Source organism: Aegilops tauschii, chromosome 1 (assembly GCF_002575655.3).
Source record: "Aegilops tauschii subsp. strangulata cultivar AL8/78 chromosome 1, Aet v6.0, whole genome shotgun sequence".
In the NCBI taxonomy this organism is placed as follows: domain Eukaryota; kingdom Viridiplantae; phylum Streptophyta; class Magnoliopsida; order Poales; family Poaceae; genus Aegilops; species Aegilops tauschii.
In genome coordinates, this window is record NC_053035.3 from 160,010,668 (window position 1) to 160,021,212 (window position 10,545).

At 42.7% G+C, this 10,545-nt stretch overlaps 2 protein-coding genes across 37 annotated transcripts; one reads left to right on the forward strand and one right to left on the reverse strand.

Annotated features, from left to right (window-relative positions):
• The first annotated feature begins 381 nt into the window (after positions 1-381).
• Positions 382-3,460, forward strand: LOC109768505 (uncharacterized). Of its 18 annotated transcripts, XR_012204455.1 has the most exons (8): positions 387-868; positions 1,025-1,141; positions 1,248-1,355; positions 2,003-2,085; positions 2,157-2,318; positions 2,497-2,555; positions 2,707-2,802; positions 2,939-3,262. XR_012204455.1 is itself a non-coding variant. In XM_040400827.3 (6 exons), the coding sequence occupies exons 1-5, from the start codon at positions 505-507 to the stop codon at positions 2,722-2,724; spliced, it is 723 nt and encodes a 240-aa protein (XP_040256761.1). In that variant the 5' UTR covers positions 382-504; the 3' UTR covers positions 2,725-2,798; positions 2,939-3,262. The 18 variants fall into 18 exon arrangements, 9 of the variants coding, with proteins under 9 accessions (XP_040256761.1, XP_040256759.1, XP_040256771.1 ...); XR_012204453.1 differs by lacking the exon at positions 2,003-2,085 and having other exon boundaries at positions 2,157-2,274; positions 2,939-3,460; XR_012204449.1 differs by lacking the exon at positions 2,497-2,555 and having other exon boundaries at positions 2,157-2,274; positions 2,939-3,338.
• A 1,522-nt stretch (positions 3,461-4,982) lies between these two features.
• Positions 4,983-10,154, reverse strand: LOC109768504 (uncharacterized). 19 transcript variants are annotated; one of them, XM_073510173.1, is made up of 9 exons: positions 9,524-10,154; positions 9,317-9,376; positions 9,184-9,217; positions 9,016-9,085; positions 8,764-8,911; positions 7,634-7,754; positions 7,443-7,541; positions 7,151-7,211; positions 4,983-5,473 (listed from the first exon to the last, which is right to left on the reverse strand). In XM_073510173.1, exons 6-9 carry the CDS (start codon positions 7,679-7,681, stop codon positions 5,067-5,069), a joined length of 615 nt encoding a protein of 204 aa, XP_073366274.1. In that variant the 5' UTR covers positions 7,682-7,754; positions 8,764-8,911; positions 9,016-9,085; positions 9,184-9,217; positions 9,317-9,376; positions 9,524-10,154; the 3' UTR covers positions 4,983-5,066. The 19 variants fall into 19 exon arrangements, with proteins under 19 accessions (XP_073366274.1, XP_073366275.1, XP_073366271.1 ...); XM_073510174.1 differs by having other exon boundaries at positions 9,016-9,080; positions 9,317-9,424; positions 9,524-10,058; XM_073510170.1 differs by having other exon boundaries at positions 9,317-9,424; positions 9,524-9,674.
• Between the last annotated feature and the right edge of the window lie 391 nt (positions 10,155-10,545).

Below are 10,545 nucleotides of genomic sequence, written 5' to 3' on the forward strand. Positions count from 1 at the left end.
TGTAATTGAACTTTGAGCATATTTCTTCAACTTATGTGCTTTTTTTCCGAACTTATTTAAAAACATGAATCTTCTCATGTTTCTTTTTTAAGTTGTTTTTTTTTCCTTCAGCTATACTGCTAGTAGCCTAGTAACCTAGTTGTTTCTCATCTACATCTACACTACTATTAAAAGAGCAAACATGAATTCCTCTAAAACCACACTACGAAGTGTACACAGAAGTATCAGAGACGTTTGATCAATCCCACTAAATCACATTCAACGTTCTATATTACATCGAAGGTCTACCACACAAATCAACGCTCTTGATTAAATGTTCTGCAGACTACCCCGCCCACGTCCTGCTTCTCCCACGATCTATACCTCACGCAAGCAAATCGCCGCACAACACGCCGCTAGACGCAAATGAGCCCCTATTCATCAGGTTGACCTTCCCTGCCTTGACTGCGCCCCCGCCTCCCTCCCCACCCCGCCGTGCTCCCTCTCCCTCCCCTCTATGGTCGTATGACGCCCGCTGCCGGTGCAACCTCCCTTCGCCCCCGCTCGACGTCGCCCTGCCCGTCTGCCTCTCCCATGGCGCACGGCACCTGCCGCCGGACCCGCCCTTCCGCCATCTCCTGTATCGTCGGCGCAACCTCCCTTCGCACCGCTCGCCGTCGGGTTGTCCGGCCCGTCCGCCTCTCCTACGACGCCAGCCTCCAGCCCCGCCATCTCCTGTGGTGCACGACGCCCGCCGCTGGCCCCGCCCTTCCGCATCTCCTATGGCTCGCGCGCCTGTCCGTCGGCCACGCCCGTCCGCCTCTCCTGTGGCACACGACTGTTGCTGTGTACGTCTGGAACAACGCCACAGGGTGGCCCTCCCTCATCGGTAAATTTTGCGTCGAGCTTATTTTGTTTGATTTCATATGCTGTGTGCCAAACTCTAAATTCTGAAGGCTGTGGCTGGAATTGCCGTTCCATTCTCATGTCCCTCATGACTCTGCGTGTGTACTTCTTCTCATGTTGAACTAATGTGTGATACTAGGTCTTTGCATCTTCAATGATTCATCCCGGGAGCCATATGATCTGTCAGATGATGACACTAATTTGCAGAAGAAGTTCACACGTCTAAGGGATCATGCAGCTGCACTGCGAAACTACTGTATAATCCTGACCTTTCTTTCTTTTGTCTTCACAAGGTTGAAAGCGCTCTTGGTTCTGCTGAAAAGCTTGTGAGAGCATCACCTGATGAGCTGTTCCACTACTAGGGTGATCTTGTTCAAGCACTGGTACATGTTCGTTGTTCTGATGTCGTGATAGAGGGTGAGGAAGATTTTGCGGAAGAAAAGTGACAGAAGGCATTAGTCGCCTTGCTGGTAACCAGCCCATTTGAATCATTTTTGCTTTGCATTTTCTTCAGGATTTGGTACATGTGTATTTTCACATAATTTTTAACAAACCAATTCATAGATTCGTTGTATATGAATAACCGACCAAACAAAGACCGGTGATAATCAGCGTCATCCCGGACCTAACGAACATTTTAGTCTGAATTTATCTAACACTATGGGAATAGGGTAAATGATAACCAAAAGTTAGAAATCTGACATTATGATTGATCATACTATCTGTAATCCATACTCTTCTGCTTTATGGGAGTTAGTCTGTCGATCATCATGACCAACTGAAAATAATTAAACCGGTAGATCCCGACCTCAAATGGCGCGAGTGCTCTATGAAAGCATGGGATTTACCCCGCTAATGTACTTGTATTAGGACGTTCTCTACACGTTCGGAATAGATTATCAAGAAAATTTATCTAAAGTCTGATCAAATTCATTTAGATTCAGTTTAATTATAGTGTCTGTTCATTTTTTACATTGATTTTATCATATTATAAAATTGTCATACCATATAGTTCTTAAAACTGCATATGTTTTCCTGCTGCAAGTGCCACTGTTGTCACAATGCTGCAAAGAGACGGTGCATGGATGCATTTTTTAACTCTCATGAGTGCTTGTAGAAGAAGAATTGTACAATGCGGAAAGATGTTATTTGCATCTGCAAAGAGGGATCATATTTGTAGATTGATTCCATAAGAATCAGGTCACTCCTTGACTAATTCGATCTTGAATCATTTGCATTTTTTTAACATGGTTGGAGATGTCGTGTAGCAGGAGCAGGAGCTAATGGACAGTCAGTGAGCCCCAAGGGCGGTGGCCCCTGCAACATGAAGAAGACCATCCAGACAAAGGGGAGGTACACGGATAGCCAAGGATGCAAGGAGACGTGCAGGTCTGCGTTTCAGAGTTATCTCTTTCAGCACCAGCGATTAAATGGTCCGTAGCTGGTCAGGCGTGCTTGCATAAAATGTACTTTGTTAGTTGCTAGAGCCATGCTAGCTTTGTATGTTGTTCTTGCAGCCTCAACTAGCTAATTCTATTTAAAGCTAATGTTGTTCTATCCTTCCAATTACTGTTGTTATTCAGATTTTTTTCTTTTTTTGTTGTCATTCAGAGTACAAATGTTATGAGAATTTCAGGATTTTTGTCATATCTCCCAATTACCTTAATTTTGTAAGTTGTGTTCTAATTCAATTTTGATTTCCTTTCACAATAGCCTACTTTAAAGCTGTGTGAATCCATTATTTTCCTTTTGAGTTTGCTGTAGAGCAGTGGAGGCGAGTTGGGAACCTTTTTTTTTAACTTGGTGGATGTACTGTTGTAGCGATGGAGATTTGCCTGAATGTTGCTTTCCTCCGCGTGAAGTGCCTAGAATTCTCGAAGGCGTCAACAAGACCCGAAGGAGATTGACAAAGTGTAGGCAAGAACGTTGATCTCAAGTTCATTGTTGTCTTTTTCTATCTGAACATTTTCTTATTTGGAGTTGCAGTCAATTTATGGTGTATTGTAGTTTGTTTGGTTGCATCAATCAAGAGGGCTAATATGATGTATTGCAGATTGACAAGGTTTGGTTGCATCAACGAATTGATTTAAGACAAGATAGCAATGGGAACCATTGTCCTAAAGTCAGCTGGATCATCAAAGTTCTCTGTGCAGCAAAGCCTGATAGGCGTGTTGGATGTTGCTGCATGTCTCAGCCAACAGAGTGATGATACTGCTGTTGGATCTCCAGCAACATGCTACCATAGCTCTTCGGGAAGCAAAAAGCTGAGAATTGGCAGATGACCGATCTCATGTTGTGATGTGCTTTAGGTGTGTTGCTCACCGTTCTGGCTGTTTTGTTGTTTCAAACATCTCAATTTAGTTTGGTCATTCGAGAACTATAGCGTGGTCAAGTGTATTGACTTTGTCGTTCAGCTCTCCGCTTGAGATTATTTTAGTTCTGATTTACTTTCATTTACTTTGTTTTGCAAGTAGCATGTCCTTAGCGTGCCACCGTGTCAGTACAATGCCAGTTTTTGTGTTTCATATAATGCTTAATTACAGTTGATTGTACCTTTATTTCTAAACAAACAAAATCAACTGTAATTTTGTAACTCAATGCAGATTGAATTATCATACATTCTGTATAAATGTAATGCCTATTATATATTTCTGAAGTGTATTAATAACTGGAGAATACTATTATGGGGCTAATCAGAATATGGAAATCCATGACATGTTCCGATGCACACTTATACTGATGTTAGCAAGAGATAGAATCAATACATTGATGTAGCATATCTGCACTGTTCATGTACACTGAAAGTGACTAACTCTATTGTTTTTTCCCCTCGCCAACTTAATACAGTATAGTTCCCATTTAATCTAAATTGAGTCAGTGATTAACTGGTTATTTCTTCTGCAATTGCTGCATCAAATCATGCGACATGCTTTCCCGTGAGCTAGCTTCTTCAATACATGCTTCTCTGAATTTCTACAAGCTAAATTAGTACATGCTTCTCTGAATGTTGGCCTGCCAATTGGTATTGGATTTTTATATGTTATAATTTGCCCTATCTCCTCTTCCTACACCCAAGAAAAATAATTAGAAAGCATGAAAGATGCCAATCAATATTTTCTGCTGGATATGTCAATTGTTGTAGCTATTCCTACATCCATCGATAGGCCAAGATTTGTTTTTACAAAGCATGAAAGATGCCAAATATGCTGGATTGAATCCAAGCAAGATTCGAGGAGATTGTATGTAGGGCATTTATGCCAATGGATTACTGCATTTTTTTTAGTTTCTAGACCATTTGAATGGAAGAACTGTGCAGAATCTCTTTGACAATCTATGGAAAATGCACCTAAAATTCAGTACATGCTTCTCTGAATATCTTGAATAAAGTAAGCAAGATTTGTTCGTATACGTTGTCTGCCAATCGTTATTGGTACCATGCATGCATATGTTTCAGATTCTTAATCCAAGTGCCACTTCTATACGTGATAAGGTGAACTTTTGATTCTCTTTGTGCATGTTCATTATATTTGTAGCAGTAATTGACAGTGGTGAAGATCAGTCAATTTTGCAGCAAACTCATATTTCTAGACGAATATTCATGGTGTTGTTGTGGCTGCATTTGTATACTGCTGTTTTCCAACATGTTTGTGTGACAAGAAAATAATTAAACATCAGTCACGGTCGTCAATTCATCATTTTCCACATTTTTTGGTGACTACAGTATATAAATTACATCCCGACCACCACGGCCGCAACAGAGATCACAAGGAACATGAGAGAAGATAGCAAGATCCATAACCCCCTCCTACTCATTTATCGTCATACACAGTTTTTTTGCTTGTATTTGTTCAAGAATAAAAACATTGTGTATTCGTTTAATTCCTATGAAGTTCTCTTAAGTCATATTTCAGACGTGCATTGCACGTGCAAGCTTATTAGTCTGAACAAAAGAACAATTGTAGAGTGGCAGACTAGTTAGCCAACCATAGAATAGATCGAATGGAAGAGCATGAAAAATTCAGAAGAGCGGCAACTCAATAAGGGTTACACTAGCTTTGACATTCTGACAATAGCGAGGGCTCAAATGCAACTCACGTGAGTAGCTGAAAAAGCATCATTTTTCTTCCCCAAATTCTTTAAATTTCTGAAACATCATAACAACATGAGTTAATCTTTCTTCCTTAGATCACATTGCCTCGCAGCAGCAACAAAAAGTAGCAGCTAACAAGCCACGGCATCGCTAGGTTGCCGCAGGATGGAGCAGCAACACCTAGCAGCGGCCTGGTCGGAAGCATGAGGAGCGGGAGGAAGCGGTGGTCGGAGTCGAGGTGGCAGATGGAGCCGCACAACTTGTGCATCCGCGTCCAGCACCCACCGCCACCAGCCCGGCCGAACTCCATGAGGTCCACCCGCACCATGTCGCCGTCATCGTACTTCATCAGGATCTCCATGCAGATTACGTTCCACACCTCCTCCACATGGAAGCCCATCTTCAGAAGTGGGAACTCGCTCGGGAACCAACTACTCGATTTCATGATGCATAGACCACGCTCCTCCTCGTGGGACTGCCACACACGTCGAGGTCGAACTGTTGCACAAAATTAAATCAATAACTCGTGGAAAATATCTTCAGGAGGAAAAAGCATGTGCAAAAAGACTGGTAGATATTAAAAGGGTAATTAGAAGGAAGTTTAAGCTCCACATAGTAACATCTACCTTCAGGAGTCAAAACAAGTTCAAAAAGTAGATATCAAGTTAAGTAAGATACTGTCTAGCATAGGACTGATGGGCGACCAGGGGGAGGTGTGCCTTCTAGCGTAGGGTTGTACTGACACACTCAACATCAGGGAATTTCCAACGCGGGCAAGATCGAACTACACCAGTTCATGATGCGAAGGTAGGCTGCCTAACTCGTCGTCATAGAACAGACCCATGCGCCCCTCTCGAACTGATGCAGGCTGTTTTCCGGTGGAGGGAGCCAATTTAGTTCCGCTAACCAGAATCGCACTAATAACAAAACTAGCAAGATATGTAGAACTCTGTCGAAAATCCGCATCTGAGCCCGGGCTCAGATGCTCCCGCTCAGAAAAAAATTCAAAACAAATACTAGAACAATTCAAAAAAATTCCATTTTTTTGTGTGGTAGATAATTTGATGCGTGAGGTCCGCTCCAAATTTCAACTCATTTGGATATCTGAGCATCTCTCGGCAAAAAAGACAAATCGGGTCAAAACAGTTCGTGAACAATAAACTTTTTTACAGACCCCGATTTTGTCTTTTGTGCAGAGAGCTGCTCAAATGTCCAAACGAGTTGAAATTTGCAGCGAACCTCACACATCAAATTATCTACCACACAAAAAAATTTGGAATTTTTTGAATTTTTCTAGTATTTGTTTTGATTTTTTTCGTCGCAGCGGGTGCAACTGAGCCCGGGAGCCAAATTGGCTTTCTCGAACTCTGTGCGCTATAGTAAATTCTCCAGGTAACCCATCACGCAACACAATACAAAAGGGAAAATGCATGATGTGCAAATAAGACCATGACTTCTGTACTTACTGGACAATACTATGTGAAAAAGTATAATGCTTTTTGAACTTTTTTTATGGACGAGCTTTATAATTCTCGAAAATGAATATCTGAACTACCCGACAGGGGTGTGGTAACAAAAATTCGGAAGAGTAGCAACTCAATAAGGCACCACACTAAAATAACAAAATGAACTGAATGAAAAATAATAATTGCACTGAATTAAAATCAGTATTCGTACTGAGTGTGTCACAAAAGATGAACTTGTGGGTCTGTCTTTTGCTTCCGTACCGGTGTAACAAATTTAGGATGACATGAATTTGTGTACATATAATAATATGAATGAGTGAGACAAGAGAGCAGTAAATGGATTTCATATTTTTCACCTTGAATTTAGTAATTGAACTAATAGTCTTTTTGTCGAATCACGCACTGAAGAACTGGTGCAGGTCATATGAAAAGAATACCAGAGGGAAACCAGAGGTGTGGCGGCACCACTCCAGCACTGGTGGCATTTATAACATTTCAAGAGAATCTGACCATACACTTGTTGGCAAAATGGAACTTCAAATAAGACATACAGACAAGATCGAAGGGCAGAGCAACTCGTCCCATGCAGCGATCAATTCCTTAATATCAACATGCCTATGGAACTTTAATTCAGTTTGAACTTTAATTGCTTCAGTGCAGTAGTAACATGCTTCAGTTCATAAACAATAGACGAATATTATAACTGAACCTTCTTTGAGAGGGAGAGTATTTAACATCGCCAATCTGTAGCCCGTCCAATCTCCCTCGTGCTGTAGTTCAAAGAGAAAACAAATTAGCGAGAGAAGAGTAGTAGAGAGGAAAAGGATAGAACGGATGCATGCACTCATAGATGTGCTTATCTATGAACTGATGAACTACACATTTTCATTACTTTCTCAACCAGAAGCCTGTACTACACTGACATTATAGTTTGAACCTCCAAAAGGCCAAACTTTTGTACAGAATGAACAAGATTCAGAAAAAATTCTGAATTTACTCACTTCAAAGAATTCAAGACTTCTACACGGGGGATCTAGCATGTGTGATAATGGCATGTGCGCGTCTCCCTCAGTCTCAATGCGGCCGCTCCCACTTGTTTCCTATCGAGAAAAAGAAGAATGAGGTTAGCAATGGCGGTTCCAAGGGAATTAATTAGCATGCATTTCATCGTGTGAGGTGGTCGATCGATCACGTTTGTGGAACCCCGACCGGCAGCCGGCTTGCCGGATACACAACTCATGGCTCTGCAGGATCTTGTCGACACGCTGCAGCTCCGACAGCAATGACCAGCGACAGCAACAACTCCTTAGGATCTGAAAATATAAATGAAAAATGAGATGTGATAGCTAAAGACCATGATGTGTCCTGGTAGCTCAAAATTAGGGTCAATCGAGGTACTTCCTGAGCAAGATTTCTGAACCTTGATGTACTGAACTTTTTAAAGTTTTGAGATTGAACTTTTGTTCTTCTTATTAAGTACTGACATTATATATATGTATACTGTTTGTGTCCTCCCTCAGAAATATTCCACAAACAGATGACATGCACAAAAGGTAGTTTTTTTCACACATGAAATGGAGCAATAGTGACTGTACACCGCACCTAATTCCATACAAATACTTTTGAGACATCCACTATCATGTACTACCAAACTGGCTAAATAAACAGCAGTGACTATCATGTGCACATATAATTTTTCAGGATTTCCTCGATGTTCTGCACATTAAAGTTGATGTACTGAAAAGAACGCAAAATTTGAACTGAAAATCAAGTAAAAGCTTAACTCTTATATAGTTCAAGTAACTATTTCGTAATTATATGTGTTAAACATGTGCTACACATAATGAAATGATACATTTTTTATCAGTGAATTTTTGTAATATATGTACTAGAACTTCTAACAGTATATATATACACATCATGTCATAAGCAAATAAGCGTGACAGAAGTTGAAGCAGAATTTCAACAAACAACAAATCGAACCACTGAGACGTTGTGAACCTCCAGAAAATTAGCATATGAACTGAGGAAAAAAATCTAACAGGACAAAATGAGCTAGCTAAAGCATCATTGTGCGGAATGATACATGTCTACTACCATGTGGGAGAACAAGCCGAACTGTCCAAAATTAAAAGAAAGGAAAATCAAAGCGCTAGGGAGTAGTGGCCTCCTCTATAATAAAAATCAAACTTTTTTCAGTACACTTTCTCGTTCGTCTTGCATGGTTCTACTAAGTTTTAGCACAATGAGATCTTATATTTCATCTTTTTATAGCAAGCCAAGCTAGAGTGCAGATAAATTAAAATACTTTGGATTAGAGACCATTTATAGAGCTAGTTAGCAACACGTTCTTCATCAGCAGCCCCGTACTGTCCATGTTGTTTCTCCCTTCCTGTCCAACCAAATCACATCGAACTTCACATGGGCAACATTAACACAGACCCAGGAGTTGAACTAGCAGTTGCAGGCGCTGCAACACAGAACAAGAGATGTCACGCGCGTATATGAGAGACCCATGAGGGTTTGTTTTTGTTTGATCTCATGAACTTATCTGGGACGTCGTGTTGAACTTACAACTTTTTCAATCATGAACCTTTAGTGCTACCAATTTTTCTTCTGCACTTACACCCTCTCCGAGTCTGAACTGATGCAATTATGTTTGAATAAGTTAATTGCTTTCCCCTCCTGATATAACTTAATTGCTTTTCTAAATAAGTTAACAATAAACACGATCATAAGAACCTCATTTCAGTTAAACAGGTACATGTTCAGACACCTAAAAAAATCCCAGAAAAATAGAAATCAAACACCCTCGAATTCCATGACTAATAGCACTACTAAAATCACCAAGGGTACTGCAGATTCGCAAGCTCACCTAAGATAAATGGAAGGAGCATCATTACTTGCGCTCCATTCCTCAGCACCAAGTCCTCCTCTAGCGATGCACAAACCAATAGAAGTGGCCACAAAATCAGCTCACCTACTTCACCAGAAGTAAGAAACAAATAGAAATTCAACTGCTAGAGGATGAACTTGCGCTGCCATGGGCGAGCAGGGAGGGCACCGAGACCAGCAATGGTACCAGCAGGCAGCAGAAGCCGGTTTAGCGATAAAGCTGGCTCTCCCATCATCAGTCCGCCAGCGCGAGAGGGGGAATGCCAGCAGGTCACGAAGAGGCCGGCTGCCTGGCTCGTCGTCGTGGAACTGAGGCACGCGTGCCTGTCGAACTTCTAGAGGGGGCGCAGATGGTGCCACCAAACGGCGAGCAGGAACTCCCCACAAATGTTGTCGAGGGCCAAAGGCGGAGGAGGCCCACCCCGGTGAGTCTCGCCGCCCAACCACGCCGGCCGGATCCGTGCCGTCAGACCCGCGGTAGGAACAGGTGGGGCGACTACCGGAGCCGGGGGGAGGATGGCGGTTGGGGGCGGGAGTCGGGGAGGATGGGGGCTGGCTGGTGTGGGGGAGGAGGGTACCGTGGCAGCGCGAGGAGGAGGGGGGGCGCGACGGCACGGGGAGGAGGGGGCGCGGCGGCAGGGAGAGGAGGGGGGCACGGCGGCGTGGAGAGGAGCCGGGCGCGGCGACGCAGGGAGGAGGGGGGCATGGCAGCGCGGTGGCACATTGGTCGGGAGGTGGGAGTGCGGTTAGTGGGGAGGTGGGGCGTGGGAGCTCTTTTTTTTTTAGGGATCGAGAGGAGTGGGAACGATGGGCTCCACGGGGTTCGGCAAACGACGGAACGGGCCCTTATAGACGCGAGGGGTAACAGAATGTTTTTTTTTTTGCGGGGAGGGGTAACAGAATGTTATTCTGTTACGGGTAACAGAATAGTCCAGCCCTATATATATTGTGACGATAAATTCTGAAATCAAACCAATGTTGAAGACAGACCAAAGATGAAGATAATTCAATCATGACGTCAAATGAAAATCTTCAAGAAAATGTGGTGGTGGCGTTACCCACCGTATAGGAAATATTAGACCCCGACACTGCACACAATTATCATGGCGCTCAAATTCCACCTTAATGTATTCACACTTAGAGGGTAAGTCTTCATGAATTGAAGATATACGTTACTTCATGTGTTGCGCACCTAAATCATCAATATGC